We start from the raw sequence: 21,442 nt of genomic DNA, 5'->3' as shown, positions 1-21,442 counted from the left end.
TACTCCAATCATCGGTAGTTTTAGCGTTATTAATCCTACTCTCTATGTGCTCTTCAGGCTGGGTGTTTCTGTATCTCAGTAAATGGTGTTATTTCTGGAATTGCAGGGTAGATATGAATGTCTTTAGGGTCTTGGTGTCTTTGGAGTCTCGGAAATCCTGACGTCTCTGCAATTCTAGAACATCGGTGATTCTATCTTCTAATTGAGCTTGGGCGTTATACCAACCATTGTCCGGAGGATATTAGTACGCACAGCATTGTATGAATCTGTGTATTAGTTGCTGGTATGTCTTGAGGCGTGTGCGTTTGCCAACTTCTACGTGAAAATTTCTACATCACATTTCAATGTCCTCAGGATATGGTCTTCGTTAATATCATCTTTTTCCTTTAATATCTTTGTATATAGTACTTGAAATGTTGAGATTATTAGATGTATAATGAGAGAGACGCGTGGATAAATTATAAGGTAGAAAAATATATTTGAAATACGGGAGTGAAAAATACAAAAATGAAATAATAATATGAGCTGGTCCAGATCCGCACGCTACCAGTGTTACTCTATAACTGAAAAACCCCGAAGCCAACGTCGCCTGTCGACTGTTTATGGTCTGCCTTCGTCGCAGTCTTTTGTTTATACGCCGTCGATGGCTTCGGTGCTTTAGAAAGCTAAAAAGACCAGATGTAGAGTTTTCTTAAAAGCGGTGACCTTCAATATGAAATCATGAAAGTACTTGGAGGTTTCTTATAAGGAACTTTTATGAATGTATTGTGCGTGTTGTATAGTACTTTTGAAATTTTATTAATACAACGATGAGATACGATTATAATCCGTAGATTGACAAAGTTTCAACCAACTCGAAAATGTATAGAAAACATTGATTGCAAACATATACTTGGTAAAAAAATCAGTATGCCACGCGAATAATTCTCCTAAATATATGCATGGCGTAGTGCTGCGGATAATCTCGCGAAATCTATCGAGTCTCGTTAATATAAATAGATAATTGATCGCTTATGTACTTTTATCTCTACTACAAAGTGTATGTTTGCGATAAATGACTTGTAACTTTCATCTACATTTTATGTATATTCGAAGCTTGTTCCAAACCTTACGAATAATCATAAGGTCCGAGGTCTCATTATGATGCTAATGAAATTTCAAAGCGTTTTGCATAAAATACACGATATATCCATAAAATGTTGCTATGGGAAATATTTAAATACTTTTGTGAGCCGCTGTACATACATCGTATATTACACGCGATAGGCGGATTTCTTTTACATTAATTCAATACGTTCCACGTTTTCTCTACATTTCATTCTTGTTTTTGACATTCATTAATATACCTTTACCATTACACGAAATTGCGCGATAAAAATTCCAATCTTGTTTTCCACAATATTCTGCATATATCATCGGCGATGTACAAAAATGGATCGCGTTTCGTTACACGAGCGCATCTTAACTGTGCCTTATACCCAACAGGGATTTCCTTAATGTAAAAAATAGAACCCAAGGGGCTTTTCTCTGAAAACGATCTTATCGATTGTTTTGCGATTTGTTCGACATTTTTTGTGCTTTTAAAACGTCCCCTTAACCGCGTTGAATTGCCTACCGAGCCATGAATTATACGTTGGTCGTGTTCTAAATCGTGCCTGCCTTTGCTTAAATTGATTTGTATCACTTGAGATAATAATTGCAATGCGAGCAACGACGGCGTCGAGTCGTTTAACGATAAAAAAAAAAAAAAAAAAAAAAAACAAAGAGATTATGCCACGTAGTATTAATGTTGATGTTCTATGAAGGAACGGCACGAATTTCACGACACAAAGGCGTGGACTGTTAAACTGCAGGATTTGTGGCTATGCGGAAACTGTAATGCGGCCATCAATATCGGGCGTGTTCCGCAGTACAATGTTATTGTTGATTATCTCTATGTTTATAATACGTACGCACCGTTTGTAATATTACGTCTCGTTATTGCGTTATGTACACGTAGACGAATTAAGCGAATTGTTCGCTGTGAAATAGGTCTTTCGCTAGTCGTTAATTAATACTCGATAGATATACGCGTATACAATGCAGTTGCTGCAAATATTTCTACATCCTATTGATTTTGCTGTGTAGCATAAACGACCTATTTCAAAGACAGAATAGTTTAAATAACGCACAGCTAGCGTAAATAATTATATTGCACTACATACAGTCTTATCGAGTACATCTTTTCGTTCCTTGGGAATATTTATATCTATTTCTTTTCTTGAAGCTATAGCTTACGTATTTTCTAAATTTATAGTATAGAATGTCTTTTCATCTTCGAGAAACGAGATTACGTTTATTTTTTACAATTATTTCTTTCACTACCGTTTCTTAAGCCTATATCGCTGCCAGATAAAATGTCCTATTCAAAATATTCTCGTTTTCCAAGATACGTTGAAATATTTGCTTCTCCGTGTTTTTTATCGTTTAAATGAATATGTATTATACGGAGAAGGGAAGAAAAATAAAGATGGGAAAAAATAAAAGAAAAAGAAAACTTCAGTTTTCTTGAATGTTTAGAGACGGTGGATAGCATTTTTGAAGTAAGGAAGACATAGTTTGTATATTTAAATAATTTTCATCGTCTTGAATATTCCTTTCTTATTGTTAAAATGTTATTGTATTTAAAACAAATTGGGATTACAATTGTTTCATTGCTTTTTACCAACGATACTAGCACATTATGTCCTGAATAAATCTACATAATAAAACGGCTAATATGCTTCATAAAATTCATTTGAAATATTTTTTCTTTACGTTAATCGATTAAAGAGAGAAAATATAATTTTCTAGTGGTTTCAATTATGCGAGTCTGACGTGTTAAGTTGCAGGCGTTGATCGATTCCATAGGGTTTCAAGTGAATTCGCAAATGGAACGAGGATGAATCGATTGACTCGACCTTGTCTGTTCACCCGACTAAGAGCCTCGAAAATGAGTCACCTGATGAGCCAGATACGAAGATATATCTTCGTTCAGCAGACGAGTCGTCTCCCCAACCACGAGAACGTATTTAGAAAAATATCACGATGCACTTAGGATCTTACTGCTTGTATTCTTACTTCGAAATCGAATCATTACTTTCGACGATGTAGAACGACAGCTTCGTTGAACTTAAATCTCGGTTCGTTTCTCATTTTGTCGACTCGTTTTTCGAGTATTCGTAACGAGAGATGTGTAGCCTGCTCTTAAAGTAGATCCAATGGTCCGATTATTAAAGTACGTCGCTTCTTTCCACCAAAGATGTTCTCCAAAGAAGTAGGACAACATCCTCTCAAACAGCAACCAAACAATTCTTCCAATTGTACGGTTACAAGTATTTACGATATAGAACGATACGTTAACAATAGAACGATATGTTAATATGACTGTTCCTTGTTATTCAGCAGCTTTGCTCACAGGTGAACCGATGTGCAGAGAAAGAAATATGCCAGCAGGGAGTGACGGAGAGGCGGGGTTGGGGTGAACGAGAAGCGAAACGGAGCAAAGGGGTGGAAAAGAGAAAAAAGAGTGCAGAAATGAGATAGAGGGTAGAAGCGGAGCGAGGAAAGAGAGACTCGTTGGTTGGGGTGGGAAAGAGGAGATGGAAAAGGGTGGAAGGAGTAGATGTGGGGACGGAGAGAGGGGCAGATTTGACCCTGCTTGTGCACCTGGATAGGAGGCTGTAATCAATACCACAGAAAGCGCGCGCTGCGCCAGGCTCACCCCTTATCTGTTCGTCTACCGATACCTGAATAACAACCGTACAGGTTCTGCACGGGCGCATCTCGAAATCTTTTTTCGCCACCCCTTTTCAAACGATGCCACGAGTGAACCGTGGCCTCGTGGTTTTCAACCGACACGTTCTGCGCCTACCCTTGACGAATTCTTATGAAAAATTCCTGCATTTCGTGCAGCTCGTTACGCCGCACCGCTGCCGCGTGTCGATATATATCCCGGAGTCTTTAAACTTGCACATGGAATTTCATCGTCGTAGCGTTCCGCTTTATTTATACGCGAACGAAGGAGATCCCTTTTCTTTCACGGCTAAGAAAGATTTTCCGGGATTTGTCGGTACATCGGTGAAAATCTTCGATGGTAATAATTCGTTCGAGGTGTTGGTCTCTTCGTTTTTTTCGCTATTTATACGAAAGTATTCGAAGACTTGTGGAGACCTCTTATGAATATATTACATATACGTCTTGTATAAAGCATTTTGAAATTTCATTGGAACTATAACGAAACCCGACTGCCATGAATGTATTGATCAAGTTCGGACAAATCTGAAAATGTACGTAATAACTGCGAAATATTTATAGTAAGAGTACAATTTCGAAGAAATTACAGAATGGTATTTAAACCATCGTTTATTTAATAGGGAAAATTTTAACCATTATTATACGTTTAACATAGGTGTTCGTGGTCTTCCTACGAGTGAAAATTTCCATGTATCACTCGCGTTGCTCGTTGCTAAGGTGATAAAGCATCGAACATACTGATCTATCGTAGATCATGATCGAAAACATTAGTATTTTTAGCTTTATTTCTGTATCAACTGTAATAGGAAATTTGAAGACAAGATGGACAAGGTGATGAAGGTGAATTTTCAACGGGAATTCTCCGGAGGAGTTTTAGTACTGTGAAGTAGCTCTCTTTTGCTCGAGGCTCAAAGACGACTGGTCGCTCTCTCATTGTCTTCCAAGACTTTTCTACTTTTCTCTGTACCCTTTTCGTTCCGCGAACGTAGCAAACTGAACAAATGTTTTTTTTTTCTCTTTGAAAGTTTACTTGTCGAAACACCTGTTATATTATGGAATTTTTTAAGCGATACAATATGCAAGCCTGAGGGATAAAAGTTTTATGTAATTGAAATATAATTGGGTTCGTAATGTCTCGTACAATTTTGTACGGGCACGTGTTTCTTCGAGTATTAGGAAATTACTAAACTAATCTTAAATTAGAGATTAAAAATTAGAAATTTGAATACATTTGTTTATTTATATCATCGATTTGTTAGGAGAATTACACATCTAAGAATTCAACTCTTTTGAAGTATCTGTAAAAATTAACTGTAAAAGTAAATTACTGAACCATTTTCTGGGCTAGAAGTTTCAGTATTTTATCTAATAAAATTATATTATTTAGCAAGATGAATACGTGTTGCAATTCAAGAATTGCTTGAACTCTTTTCTAATGTACTTTTTGTCACCTTGCAATTATATTAACGAACGATAAATAGTCGAAGAGAAATTAAAAGATTTAGCAAGGCTTGGTGGGGAAGAAGAGACAATCGTGAAAATCAGCTGCGACTAAACCGCAAGTGGTCTAATTGCAAGCAGGCTTGGCTTTAGTAATCGAGGGGTGGGAACGTCACATTACACGTGTAGATAATGCATCGTCCATGCAAATTCGTATGTCGCGTGTTTAACGTTTATCTTTCAGCCGACTCGATCCAAGAGGGCTCTGACCGTTTGCCCACCTATCAACCTTTGTAGCTCTGTCAACTTTAATTGGACCGTGGCCTTCGGTGGCTCGATTCTTCGTAATTTATGTGCATCGTGCGTACGAAAAATTAATTGTTCCGTGACTCGATTTAAGACGTTTCTAGTGATTCATTGACTTTAGAAACGTAGATGGTCAAGACATTGGAACGACATATGAGATATGGCTTTTATTTTTTGGTACTTTAGAGCAGTCTTGCGTTCACAGCGTGCACAATTTATATTTTGACCTTCAAACAATATGAACATTTTTTATCCCAATGGAAATTTTCAGATATATGAAACATAAAATCAATTGTAGGGATCTTACAGGATACCTGTCTTCCATGTGATGAGAAGGTGATGTCTTTGGTGAAATAAAAAAGATATATATAGAGCAGTATAGGCATTAAATAATTTTAGCTGAGATATCTAATTCGATACGATAACACGACAACATTTTTCAGCAAAAAAAAGAAAAAGAACTTTCACTCTCAATCACATTCATCTGCTACTGCACTTACGCAATTTTTATTATATATACTTAAATCTGTTCATGTTCTCTTTTCTCATTTTGCGACTTTTCATTTAATCTGCACAAGGTATATAGAGTACAGACATCTCCTCGATGCATTCGATCACGTTCATCTTGAACCATACATCATTCTTCCACGCCTTCGTCTCAAGTCTAACATTCGAAACTGTCTCGCTATAAATATTCACAAAATTCTATATAGTTGCACTGTCCGATACATGTATAAATTTAAAGAAGGACACAAATAAAGAATTACTAAGTAGATTTTTTTTATCACTAAACAGATATTCCGCATAATGGTCGAATATTTCTTTGGAATAATTTCAATATTTTATTCAAACCGAGTTGACGTACTCTTTACTTTCTATCGTTACATTTACACGTATACTTACCATTATCGTTTGTCCATAAAGCTGTCATTTTTTTCCTCGTAGAACAATGGCTCGTAGATCTCATCTTACGCTTTTATTTCGTTCCGCGAATAATAACATATCCTTTCGTAGTTCGGCGAAGGAATCGCTGAAAATTTCAATATCGCAGGGCACGCGCTATCGCAAGCAAATATTAATCCTTGGGAACATTGAGAAAGCCATGGAACTTTACGATCGATAATTTATTTCTGATTATAGATACAATATACATCGTAGGCTAGACGAAACACTTAATAAGTATATTTTTAGCCTATCTATAAGTGGTACGGCGTGTCTGAGAACGCAAAAGAAGTTTTGTCGTTAGATGTAAAACAGATGTGAAAGTCGTTTCGTTTTTTTCATTTTTTGTTCATTTTGTTCCATGTTGATCGCCGTGCCCTAGATTGGCAGTCGATTGGTGTTAACTTAAAAACCTAAAGTGGATGTACAAGTGAATCGAGTCTTCTTTTCGATTCGCGTCGATGTGCGACGTTATATTCTAGCTTACATCGTTTTTCCTTCGTTACATTTAAAGTGAACGCTCGTGTCGATCGAGTCTCGATTAATTGAAGTAATTCGACAATATTTACACGCTCGCACGCACACGTACACACGCTCGTTCGCTCTCTTTTTTTCTCTTTTTTGTTCGATTCTTACACTCGAATGCGGCTCACGTGGTATGAACTGGCAGCCGGACGAAATTCATACAATGCGGTCGCTTTTTATTCGATTTATTGGCTATTCAAGGTATATACGGTAGAGGATTGGCCTGTCAGTGTTGTCACAGTACTGACAGCGAACTGGAATACACGTTTCAGGGGTAATACGTGTTTCGATGTTCTCCGGATAACAAGCGTGTTGCTCCGCAAATCCCTGCTTTGCTAATCGAAATCATTTCGAGGCCCAAAGGGAGCAAACACAGATACAAGATGGAAAGGATGAACATATTATATGCGAAGGGGTATACCGTGAACGCAGGTTAATGATACGCAACGCGAAGTGAGTGATAAACGATACAAAAGGGCATGCCAGATGTAAAACAACGAGCAACAAAATGCAAACGGACCCATATTTCGAGTAGGTATCAGTGATCAATGCTTTCCTGATATTCGGTCGGGAGCGTTCCAACATCGACGCGAGATGAATAATTACGAATGAAATGCGGGCAGATTGATATTGATATCGCAGTCCATTAATCGAGGACAGAATAATACGAACCGTTTTGTTCCAGTCATATTCGAATGGATCGATGGCGCTTATTAGTCTCACGTGCATAGACGTAATCTCGAGTAGTAACGATAGGTTCATTGATATTTTTTCACGAAGAATTGTTCTTTTCGATTAAAGGAAACTTAACGATCATGGAAAATAATTTTTAGCGAGAACGCGACTACATTACAGGGAACTTTTAGAAAATGTTCGAAGGGCCAATTCCGCTTGTACAAACCGTGTCGATGAGCAATAATATACAGACTCTCCTTTCCTCGTTTTCCCTCGCTTACTCGTATTTTATTCCTATTTCCTCGCGTTTCATTCGTTTCTCATCCCTTTGCACTTTCCCTGCCGCCTTCCCCTCTCTCTTTCTAACGAAACGAACGGCTCCATTGAACGAATTAAGCCCGTCTCTCACCACGCCTTCTTACCTTCTATAATCTTTCCAATCAAGCTTCTTAATTTCTCGAATAAACTTCATTTTTACCCGGCGCTCTCACTCTACTTACTTACATATTCACAATTAGAAGTCTATTCGTGCCGCGGGGAGAAACGTCGCAGATTCGAGAGTGGAAACTTTACGACTTAATTTCCTTTTCATCGCGCGATGATCCATTATTTCTTCGAAATCTGCGGAAGTTTTTCCGTGGATCGCGGTCCGAGTCCACTTGGATTCAGTTCGTAGATTTCTCTATGCCATTTTTATCTTCTCTCTCTCTCTCTCTTCCTCTCTCTCTCTCTCCTCCACCCTTCCTGTTCGTTTTGACGTGCGACGCCAGCTCTAACGACTATTTACACGCACCCGTTCTCGCTCGGAGCGCACACGCTCGAACATACGTTGTCCTTTTGCCTCCTTTCCCTCGCACGATGCGGCCGTTTGTTTGTCGTAGAAAGAAACGCAAACGTTTTCTGCAGCTCGACAGCAATCGCTGTATCATAAATCGTAACACCGCACGGGTATGAATTTTAATGGCAAACGGAGACTCGGTGGACGATACTCCAATTTAATTTTTGTAGAACTAACAACCCAACTGACGGTTTTTCCCATTGAAGACCGCAGGAATTTCGCCATTTTTTCAGTAATTATTTGCAACGATTTATGCTCCACTGATATTTATGGTCTTAAAAGTCAACATTAATGTTCTCGACAATTTTGCATACGCACTCTCGCGCATAAATATTAGAACAGTTGCTAATCTCATACGAAACATGATGATTAGACTGCGGATATCTATACAAATTTTCATTTTTATCGACACGGTTAAAAAAGTAGAACTCGAACAGAGGCTATAACGAGTTCTTTACTTTCCATATTTAACGATCTTCGTATTTAAATCTACATATGCCTGAAACTAAACTGGAGTGACGACCATGTATGTACGTAAAATTTCTCAGGAGGTTGACAAAATATCTCGATATCTTTCGAATCGTTCAAATTTTACAGCCTCCATGTAAATAATTACCAAAAATTCATCTTTTTGCGTCCACTTCCTTCGTAATACTCGAAAATCCAGCAGTATCGGTGCGAAAAAATAATATATGTACGATCGGCGAAAACATGACCGAGAAACGAAAGCAAGGCAAACTGGCTCCTAAGAGAGCCACGAACATTTTCCCTTCGTAGTCAGCGTGACAAATGAAACACCGCGAGAGTGCTACTACGGTTTTATTCATACGATGTGCCCCGTTATGAGCGCGACTTTCGAATATTTTTGACTTTACCGGCCTGCTAGAAACAGTCGACCGTCACTACCTGTTGTATGATACAGCTTTTGCGAAGGATTTAGAAAAGCCACAATCACAGACACGCGTTTTGTTCTCCCCCTTTTCCTTTCTTCCACGCTCTTTCTTTCTTTTGTTTTTTCATATTTTCCCGAGGAAAACGCTCATAATGACGTACACATACTCACACACACGCACACATACTGACAGACGCGCGTGCACACGAGAAGTAACGATCGGTATACGGGTAAATATATATTCACAGTTCTCCCGATACGGTTCCAATTAAGTGTCTCTCTCACTTTGTCCTTCCTTCTTTTTTCTTGTCTTTTGCTTTTCTTTTTTTCTCTCCCTTTTGTATTTTTTTACACTGACTAGGCGATAACGTTACAACGACAGTAATGTTGTGTTACAATTAGTTTACGGGTGTATAGTTTTACGCATATCGATATAATGTGTAGACGTAATTCTTTTACACTCGATTTGTCAAACTACCAGAGCTCTTATGTTACATGATGATTATATCGTGAGACGACGCACCATTTATCTTTTTCGACGTTGATAGGTGATTACAGTCCGCTTCCTTCGCTTTCTTTCCCACGTTCACGCCAAATTCTCCTATAGTTTCTTTTCTATCTTTTTCCTTTACCTTTCGTTTAACGATTACAATAATAACTGTCGTCGGTTGGTCAAAATATACATATACAGCGTATCATACAAAACGAATCGTAGTGTAACGGTCATGCGGCATGTCGTCGTCGTTAGATATTGTCTAAGCGAACTAAACAACTAAACGGTATTTTCATACATATTTACATCCGAGGAAGGTACACTGATCGTTAATCATCGTCGATTAATCAGACTAGTTTAGAAACTCGTCGATACGAATCGGCTGAAGTGATGAAAAGGCAATCCTATTGTCTCCTCTCTTTTCAACCCTTTCACGGATAAAACCTTTTTTTTTTTTTAATTAATCGAACATATACAAAATTTCTCTTATCAGTAAGTTTCTCTTATAAGTAACGACTACGATATTTTTTCCTCTTTGAAGTAACGTTCAGATGAATTTATCAAAATTCGTGTATACATTTTTTTTTCATATCTTAACTTCATTTTTACTATACTTTTCATTCTTGCGCGAAAGGGTCGAGAACACTCCAATGCACAGCAGAGTACGATTTCCACGACGATTTGCGAAGTTAGGAAGAGAGTTATACGGCCCGCCGTTGACCCTTTACGTTTCACACATACGCAAATAACACCGTCGATTCAAGTATGTATCACTTGGTGTCAATTTAACCCCGGGACACAGCCGATGATAAATTGTTTCGTGTTCTTGCATACACCTGATCGCAATGCCGGAAACGCGTTCTCGTCTTTCCTTCTTCAGACAATTTCGCGCATTATCGTGAATGCTCGATCAATTAAATGTTTATTATTGAATACACGTTTCGTAGAAAATGTTTACAACGATGCCGTAAAAACGTAGAGCACAGTTATAGCGTGAAAGTCTGATTGGACGTTTGAATCGCGTGCGAATACGAATACGATGGAATTTTCAACGGTAACACAAGCGAAACGAGTTGCACCAAACGCATTGTAAATTCGCGATAAAATAGGCAAATTGCTTTCGATACCGGTGTACGGCGATGTTTGACGAATCTTCCGGTTGTTTCTCATTCGATGCACGATACGCCAAGCTTATAAAACGGCATGTAGATTTCTCTTGGTCGCTCGCGTGTCGCGGTGAATACTAATCCAGTTTGCAACGACACATTTGGCACACCGCTCCCCGTGATTTACCTATTGGAATTGCAAACCGAAATAGTATACACGAAAAATACATCCACGCCTCGCTCTAGATTGGCTACGATGATAAATGTGTTTCTGAACCCGGTATAATTTGTCTCTTTTCAGTCGTGACTGATTCTGTTACCTGCTTTTTTTTTTTGTCTAAAAGTTTGCGAATATTATTGCGTGATATTATGCATGCCGTAGATGAAAGAATTTTCGAAATTATGGTGTCATATATTATTTGGCGTGATCGGAGTATCAATAGTTGCAGTAGATGAATGCTCGAACGATAAGTGGTTACAGACGTTTATAGTCAGACATTCGAAGTTTGTAAGATCACATCATTGGTATTCATGCAATGTAGTTGTCGATATATATTGACAATTGCAGTATTTCGTTTAATGTAAGTTACTTATTCATCGAGTTAAGATTCCTTTCGTACGTCTGATTGGTTTAACTTATTTTGATTTATTAAGAAAGTTACATTAAGGGAAATATAAGATACGAATATAAATAAAAACCGAGATAGGTTGTAAGAAAGGTTTGTGTATATAATTAACATGTTGGATAACACAATCTCTTAAATAAATTAATAATAATATAATCTTTCAATTGTCGAAAAATCATATAAATTGAAACTAATTTGAAGATATTTCCTAGATTTTCGTGAATGAAATAAAGCTTGTCAATGTCTTTTTACTCCAAACTCGTAATAACATTTCTTTCAACGTTACTCATAAACGTCGAGAGAAAATTCATCGCGAATTACGTGATGCATACCGATGCAAATTACGTTTCTAGACCACGTTCACGTCTTTTTATTATGATTATGGAAGTTGTAAATTGAAATCTTGCTCGTTCATAAATAGCCATACATTTCAGGCAAACGTATACAGCAAAAATATCAAGATTAAATTGCTGTACGCTTCCATTACCTGAAATTTTCGAATATGTTGATTATCGGTTCTCAGTTTGTTTAGGGTCTCAAATAAATTTTCTTTCAACTAAAATATGTTGCATATCGCTGTATGCATATAAAGGATAATATGGAGGCAATTTAGAAATAAACAGAATTCGTTTTCCCAATTTACTAATCTCTAATGATCAGTTCTTTTTCGTCTGTTTGATCCTAAGAAAAATGAAGTATAAGAATCGCATTATAGAAGCAATTCTTTTGAAAGATACTTAATTTTACTGTTATTATAAAAATCAACATTGCTTGGCATATTTTTTAAAAGTCATGGTTGAAAGTTGTACGAGTTTTGATGAATGACGAGATATGTATCCTTTTGTTGAGCAAAAATAATTCATCGATTTTCCACACGTTCTAACATGCACGATAGTGGCATAGAAGTTTGAGTTATAAGTTCCAAATTGCAAATTTGAAATTAATCGTCAATTAACGCGGAATGAAATTGCACATACCCCCCTGGGTATAGTTAATGCATTATCGATCTCATGCGTCGCATCATCTGATACACCGTTCTTTATGTCAGATACACGTAATAAGATTAAACCTGTAATTAGCTTTTGGTTATTATAATAAAAGTAATAATCAAAAATATTTTGCAATCGTGGTTTACCGTTACGCTGTCATTGATAATTTATTATGAATTGTAACATTCTATTTCGGATTATATTCTCTAAGATATTTTTCATTTATTATTTGTTATTTTCCGCATAATAATTTCTATGAGAAGAAATCACTTTAAGCAGCTAATTTAATGCAATTCAACATTACGAGCAGTTAGAAAACAATTTTAAGAATATACACAGTATAAATAATAAACTACTTAGATAAATGTTTCTTAGTTCGAAGGCAATGAAATATAAAATTATAAAACCGCTGGCATTCTATTTAGTTATTTTTTATCGGATTACTAACCGAAGTTACGTTTAAAGAGTTTTGATTAATTATAAATCATTTTTAATTTTCTGCTATAAATCTATTGAAATTGATTTTCAGGAAGACACAAACGTAGAAAAACGATCGTTAAAATCTGTCTCGCGTTCGTTATTCCCTGTTGTACACGACGACAGAGTAATAGTCAACTGGCTATGGTTCCCGCAGCTTGCCAACGCTATTTGTGATTATTTTTCAGGCCGTGACAAAAGACAAATATGTACATATTTCTTTAGCGATATCTTCGTTTCTCGGGGAATAAATGACGTGGCGAGTGTGATGTAGCTATGGTCGTTAAAGCAAGACGAGTACTATCCTTCTCTTTATGGACAGACGTCTTCTCATTTTCCTACGTTCTCTTTTTCCCAACTTTATCTACGCTCCCTTTGTACGATGTAAAACACATCTTCGAATCTTTTTCGTTGCCAGTTCACTTTTAATCTGGGTCGCTTACCCTTCGCTTTAACTTCTTTTAATAAAAAAGAAAAAAAAGGAAAAAGTAGACGGTATGAAAAAAAGGATTGAGAAATAAAAAATATCGGAAAGAAAAGCAGAATATTTCGATAGCGAATCGAATAGAAATAGGTTACACGCGGGCATGAATCACTGTCAAAATTTCTCTCCTCCGTGCAGATCCGTATTTTCGTTTCTATTTTCGCGAAATGGTTCTCCGCGTTCGCTGATCGTGCGCACACGTTGCACGCTGAACGATGTGGAAGCTTCTACGACCGTTTACGAAAATAAGTAGTAGACGGTTAGTGTCGCGTTAACGAGAAACGATCAATAAGGTCGGGCTCGGGTATTATCTTTGTTTATCCAAGCAACTGTCCTTTCGTATATTTTCCTTTTTCCTTTCGCCGGTTTCCCGTCCGAGCTTTTCCTTCGGTATTTATCGCCGGCAGAAATAAACGTTATTTTTAGTGTCACCGGCACGACCATGGAAATAACAATACCAAGCCACGAACGCTTTCAATATAATCTACACCGGTTGCTGGTTTCCCGTATAACCTGGAAATTACACGGGCACAAAAGTTTAGATGCATTTGTATGATACACGGTAGTTTATATAATTGTGACCCGACCATTTCTTCGCCACTGGCGTGGCAATGATTAAAACGTTCGCATTCATAATTCAGACCGGCAAAATCCTATGAATTTTTATTCCAACGCTTGTGAATCGTGGCGAATACTGCGAGAACTGACCATCGCGTCGTTAAATGAAGAAGTCCGAGATATATATCCTCTCCTTTGGGCAGAGACGTCTTTTCATGGTCGCCTGCTTCTTCTGATTCTGCTTTTGCAACGGCTCTTTCTTTCTGTACACATGCATTACATGCATATATGTATATATACGTGTCTCTTTGCACGACGATATGTGTATATATATATATATATATATATATTTATACTTTCCGAGCAAGTTAAATAACGATGTTTGTTAGGGAGTTTAACGTCAGAGAGCGAAAATTTTCATTTAGCTTCGAGTAAAACAGATTTAGTTCTCAATTAAAGCAGATTTTCCCGACACTGGAAGAAGGGACAGGGTGCTGGACTTGCACGGCAGATATTGTTTCGTTTCGTATTCATGGAAACTATTCGTGATATTCGTAAAAAGGGGAACGCGGATGGAAATATCGATAAATTTCCGTTGCATGTCGCGCAGTCATTTTATTTCAACATCACTATTTGATCTACACCTTTCCTTTTGGTACGTTCTCTTCTATTGAAGGAGAAGTAAGCTTCTTTTTGCTATTAAATTATCGCAAAATACAGCGATACCAAGACTCGGCTACAATTATTGCAATTAGAATTTTATCAACGAACGAAATTTACGAAGATTATAGGAATGAAAAATTTTCCGACGTGGTGAAATTTTATGGATAATTTTCTGTATTTTCTCTTCAACGTATTGTTCGTACGATAATGATAATGAAGAATAATGTCAGTTATTTCCAGGACGTCTTTCTTAGAATAAAATATTACTAAATAACAAACGATAGCCATTCATTAATTTATGCCAGTGATGTAACATTATATCTAACGCGATGAAACGAGAATAATAGCGCCTTATCGTAACGTAATATTTTATAACGCCATGAGCTTTTGTATTGCACCACGGCGCACTTTATCGCGTCGCGTCGTCCTTTTAGCCATCGTAACAAAGATATAATTTCGAGGGACATGAATTTCCATAGTCATAAATTATTCCTAAACGCGGTTAACAGGTATCAAGAGCTAACGAGTTTATCCGAAACTGAAGTACGACTACATCCAGTAAAATGCTATAGTAATATTAATGATTTATGACCATTTAATATTTCGTAATTTCATAAATCAAATCTTAACCCATGACTAGTTGTTAATTAGCTCCGAAATTAATTCGAAATAGAGTATACCACGATATCAATCTATCAGGTACCATCGGTATACAGATGTATAATGCACTTTCGTATCGAAGGAAATTAAATTTTAATTTCTACTGTCCTTGTCAATTATTTTCATATGTTTTTTATTTTTATTTCCTTAAAATAATTCCTTAAGAGAAAGTCGCATGGAGACATAACTTCTTAAATAGTTATGGATCTTCGGATGATGTCGAACCAGATAGTCTATTAATGATCGATAAATATTGAATCATCAAACATAATCAGCGATGTTGAAACCAAACTTAAGGCTACAATTACAATAATATTTCGTCACAATATATTACCACTGGTACGAAACGAAAAAGAAAGATTTAAAGAATCATCCATAAATCATCGACTTTCAATCTCACGTTCGAAAGAAGGAAGGCAAAACTATTTTACAAATAATTCGGAAATGTTTATTCACGTTAAATGTATCGAGTCATCGACTTCAATCCTTTAATGTTAGTACTACAATGGATGAGAGATCGTGAAAGCAGAGAGCAACGGTCAGGTAGCGATTCCGATCGGTCAGCGTTTAATCGTCCGTAATTCGAGCGTTTCTGGGAAGGTATGCCTGCGTGTGTACACTAGTGTGCAGATGTACGCGCGAGCACACGAATTTCTGTGGCGATACATGAGCACAGTATGCAATGCAGGCGTCTCCACTCAAGGGCCGAGGGTGGAGAACCTCGGCGTGAACATTATGCGGTGCACCTCGCGTTTAGCTTGATAAATGGCGGCGGAGCAGCGGCGAATGCCGGCGTTGTTGCAGCCGCCACCGCCGTCTTTGCCCTTGTTTCCTATGTTCTTTCTTTTTTTTTCGTCTCTTTCTCTTTCTTTCTTTCTCTGTCTGTCTGTCTGTCTCTCTCTCGTTCCCTTCCTTCAACCTTTTTTTTTCATCCGTTTCACGTTCTCTTTTCCCTCGACGCTTTTTCCGTTCCTCCCTCTCCCCCCCGTTTTGTGGAGAAATCGTCCGATTTTCAGGGAGGAAAAAAAAATTACCGCAATCGCGCGCGTTCCAACAGCACACTACGAAACGGAAGAACAAGCCAAAATCAAGCTCGAACCAGCAATCATTACTTCTCGCGAGATTCTCGTGATATCGTGGACGTTATGGAGACGCGATTATATTCACGTAGTCAGCAGGGAAACGTTCTTACATGTAATCAACCCGCTGCATTATGACCCAGGCAAAGTTTTTTAATCACGTTTGTTCACCAGTAGATATTACTCGACCTTCGTTTCGTTGGCCAGGTCCTCGGATTAAAATATTCGCCACGGTTCCTGTTCATTCGTTATTCATAGTTTTTCTCATTCTTTCCTCTTCGTTTTTCTACTTATTCCCATAATTTGATTGCATATGAAGAGCAAGAACATACAATCTCGAGAACAGCGTAAGTCCATTTTTAGTTTAATTTCCTCGTATCGAATAATTTGTTAGATTCACAAATAGAAATTCCTTAGAAACAGCTAACGGATCTATGAAATTATATAAACAACGGAACAACGAATCCTTTTGTGTATTACAAATAAACGTAAATTATCACAGTTTTACCTACTGGTAGTATAATAGAATAATTATAATATAACAAATATACTATGAATTTGTAGAGGAACGGATAATTTGTGCTTCCGTAGGATAAACTTTGATATCAAACCGATTAGTTGACGTTTCCCTGCTTTGTATGAGCTTCAACGACAGAAAGAACCGATCGTTTTTATCGAGCCTGTTTCACCTATTAAACCGCCATTAAATTTAATTTATTCGCTTAAGAAGATATTTTGCATCGAATTTATTATTCTCCAATTGCGTTACAAACGATTGGCTACGGACGTACTTAAGAAACGGCATTTCCAATTTATTTTGCATTTCTTTCGTATCGACGGCTGATCGTTCGTTTCCATTATTGCGGGAGAAAAGATCCCACCTAAAAGGTCAATATATAAAATCGTGTCGAGTATAAAAGCGTTCGAGATTTATTATCGGCTCGGATTTCATACGTAATTGTTGTATACATATTTGCAATTGACGATTGTTCTGCAATTCAGTCAGATTTCAATCTGCGTGTGCACTTTCTCGTCCAAAGAACGATGGAAGATTAAAATTATCGAATCGACGTGGAAAAAAATTCAATTTCTCAAACATTCGCGATATTATTTCTGAAACGTTCGCGACGTTAGTATCGCTCGTATGATTGATATGTGGATAGAGTAATGCAATCTCTCGAGAAATACTGATATCGATGCACGATTACCACGATAGTTATATCGTATTTATTTTTATTGTATTTTTTTTTTTTCGAATATCGTTCATCGTTGTTGGCAGTGGAAAGATTGAACGCATCGTCGAATATGAATGTTCTGGAGTTTTAAAGATCAAATCGAATCGAGAATGCATAAAATCATCTTTTATGTGTGCCCGCATTTACACAGAGAAGACCACCAACCGTTTGCTCTAATTAACCCGTCGCGCATTTGAGAAACCAAAGAGGATTATTTTGGTAATTGGAAAGCATTCGAAGACAATTTCATTTGTAGAATGAAATTCGAAAAACCAGCAACTTGGAATTAATGATTAAAAACGTTTGTTACATAAATATTTGAAAAGCTCTTGGTAACGTTGTTGTCTCTAAAATTATATGCTCTTAAAAGTTTTATAACAATCCATGAATAAATGTTCGTTTGACCTAACTTTCTCTCGGGCTAAATTCTAGCTGAATGGATTTAAATAAATTTTTATTTGCTACGAGGAACAACGTTGTTATCCCGTGAGTGACACGGATTATGACGGATGCTATTATACCAAATTCCATTTCCAAGTTGAACTTTTGCTCGGCGATGATGAATAGCCAGCTCGTGAAGGGAGCAAATTAGGAAAGTTAATTCGACCGCGTGCATCCTATCCGTTCACGTTCTGCCAATCGATTAGACAAATACGTTCATAGCAGTTTTTTTAACGCGTCTTATACCTTCTATCGAGTGTTCCATCCGTTCCATTTTGATTCGGTCTATTACTCCTTGGCCCCGTTCGCTCCTCTTCTTTTTTCTTTTCCTCCGTTCTATGCCATCGATTCCTCGAATCGACTTTCTCGACACAACCGTCGACGATTTTTTTAAAACCAGGAACAATGAAAATGCGAGTTCGCAGTTTCGAACATCACCGTACGAGAAAAGACGCACGTCGCAATTGAGTTTTGAAATAAATTGTTCGGAAACCATCATTCGGCTTGGGTATGAAAAAAAAAAGACGCGATATTGATCTATGCTTCAGGTTCGCGAGAAAAATAAAATTCATACTCTCGTTAAAATTGCATGAATATTCTGCATTATATTGGATATTCTGCATGATACTTCAATTTCGTTCTGGTGAGATTATTACGGTATAAATTACAACGTTTCGATCAGATTGATCAATTTACCAAATAAAACATCTTCTCCCAGGATTAGCTATTAAAATATTTATCCATCGTATCGACGGCGCAGTGGGTTAACGAGATAACATTTCAAAGTATTTAATGCCATATTACAGAGAGATAAAATAATTACATCTGCGTGTATTTATATAAATATCACGATACCAAAAAGAAGATAAAAATGACACCATTAATAGCATAAAATAAATTTTTCATAACCATCGAACAATACATCGATTCATCGTACTGTTGATTTATTTTTTGGGAACTTGGCGGGCATTTTTTCATGCAATAAGCCAACGGCACGTTCGGTTCGGCGTTTTAACAGGCGTTTAATTTTGTGGTGTGTAAGTACACCGTCCGCATTAATCGATTTGCGTGAAACGTCAGTTTTGCCATACGGTGGAAATTTGCTCGTGGTGGTGTATGTGTGTGTGTATCGGTCGCCGAAGTAAATAAACTTATTATGATCGAGTCGTGATAACGGTAAATTAATTGCTCGGTCGCAGTCGAGTTTCGCCAGCGTGCGTCAGCCTGTGAAATTCATTCGTTACGCTTAATCGTATACCGACTTCCGTTCCACGTAACACGTGGATCGCGATCATGCTCGTGTCTCGTAAATTAGACCGCCTTACATGTGACCGGTTGGCGTTGAAAGCAACCGAGCGAGAAAGAGACGACGTAAATAGATGACACGTAAGAGAAACGACTGATTAGAATGTGGTGTTGATGAAACGAATGAAAAGTAGAGTAGATGAATCCGTTAGAAAAAACGTGAGAGTTCGAGAAGTTGATTCTTACGTGACTAGAATTCTTATCGAGAGAGATCCTCTTTTTCTTTTTTTATAATTTTATTTTTTTTTTTAGTTTCATTCGTCGCACGAGAGATCAGCAACTCATTGTTTCCATCGAAAGCGTATCGCGTATAAATGTCGACGTGACGAGGGCTTCAGTTCCGGAACTAAGTGGTGCTGAGCGATTTCAGCGTGGAGGCCGCGAGTTTGGACGCGATTATAGGCGGATCGAACTTAGCTATCAGCTCGTCGATCTTAGCCATTTCGATCTTTAACGATCTTTCGATCGTCCTTCTGCCTAACAGATATCGATATTAGTGTACAGCATCGCGATACCCTCGACGCGATCAAAATTACGGTTGCGTGACAACGATTCACCCTTTTCGATCCGACGACGTACGAAAACGAATCCGTCGGTCTATGACCCACATAGCTTTCTCTTTTTGTACTTTCTCTTTTTCACTCGTCTACCTTCTATCTTCCCTTTTTCGTATCTACGCACTTTTCAAACGCAAGGAAAGACGATCTTCGATACTTCGATTCACTTTCGTCCCGATGCTTGTTCCGTTCTGTGTCTTTCTCTCGATCGCCGATTCTTTGTCTTTCACCGTTTCAGTTTGCTGCTCCGTTTTACGGCTGCTTCGAGCTTTTTCATTTCGCGACCCGCTGCCAAGACAACGTTATTCTCGTGTCAAGAGCTATTACATAGCGTAGTGCGTGTTCGTTCTCGATTACGATCAGTCACTTGGTTGCGTCGTCGAAACGTTGCCGCATCATCGCTCTCGACGTCGTAGTTCGTTTCAGATCGCGCGCATATGAAACCCGCGACGCCACGTTACGTTTCGTTTCGGGCCAACTCTCGCGCTTTCACAGGGCTGTCACGTAATTCTCGCAACAGTTCGTCTCGAACTTTGAAACTTTTAACAGCGTCGACGAGGTCGCGTATTGACTATCGTCGCGACGCAAACCTTCGCATACACTATTTCATCGACGTACCGGCGTCGTGGTTACGTGTTCGCTGGATCACTGCACCACCGCACCGTGCGATTTCCCGTTGCACGAACGCGCGTACTTTCCTCGATGGGGCAGCGATCGACCCCTGATCGTTGGATCTCACGGCGGAAGTCTTTCGTTTACCGTTCGTCCACGCGAAGAAAGAAGGGGAGTAGCGTTTCCGGGATAAAACGGTTAGTAAAGCAGCAGACACAGACAGAGCAGAAGGGAGTAGAGCCTCGGTTGCTTGGCTTGACCGCCGTGCTGCATTGCCGCGGGATACTCTCCTGAAACAGAGGACAACACTTAAATTTTCTGAAGGCACCGCATCTCGCGATATAACTAGTAATACGTTGTTAAAGTATATTGGCTCGAATCTGCTGTTCGCGACATAAAGACGTATACGGTCAAAGTCGACGAAGTTTCAGGGTGTACTTTAATTCCATCTAGTCCAGCTAATTACGATGGCAAACTGACTTTGTTACTAAGGCCGTGAAGCCATCGTGTTAACGTTCCTATATTCGGATACTTCCTCATGCATATGTATTTACACTACATACGCGCACACGTCTGTACGTTTAGTCCATACATTTAGTCGTTCCAATGGTGCGTCACGTACAAATACGTTGAAGTGTGCAAACATCAGTTGCAATCGTGTTGGTGTTTTACACGGAAATTCCGTTAAACCAAAGCAATGAATTCATTAATTAAACGCGTGTGTCGAAAGCACATCTCCTGTTCTCTGTTTGAAACTCTTTCTCT

General features: G+C 38.1%; 2 protein-coding genes across 7 annotated transcripts in view; one reads left to right on the top strand and one right to left on the bottom strand.

Annotated features, from left to right (window-relative positions):
- Positions 1-21,442, top strand: part of LOC122568785 (myelin expression factor 2-like) — an 89,795-nt gene that overhangs the window by 18,204 nt on the left and 50,149 nt on the right. The gene's annotated exons all lie outside the window — the stretch shown is intronic.
- Positions 6,630-21,442, bottom strand: part of LOC122568784 (lachesin-like) — a 473,901-nt gene continuing 459,088 nt past the window's right edge. For 4 of the 6 annotated variants that reach the window (XM_043728945.1, XM_043728940.1, XM_043728942.1 and 1 more), the window contains exon 7: positions 6,630-20,967. In XM_043728945.1, coding sequence (XP_043584880.1) covers positions 20,876-20,967 — 92 coding nt within the window. In that variant the 3' untranslated portion in view covers positions 6,630-20,875. The remainder of the gene's footprint in view (positions 20,968-21,442) is intronic. The other 2 variants (XM_043728941.1, XM_043728943.1) reach the window with 1 other exon arrangement.

Source organism: Bombus pyrosoma, linkage group LG6 (assembly GCF_014825855.1).
Source record: "Bombus pyrosoma isolate SC7728 linkage group LG6, ASM1482585v1, whole genome shotgun sequence".
NCBI lineage: Eukaryota > Metazoa > Arthropoda > Insecta > Hymenoptera > Apidae > Bombus > Bombus pyrosoma.
The sequence above is the reverse complement of the archived record's forward strand: the minus strand, read 5'-3'. Positions and strand labels throughout refer to the sequence as shown.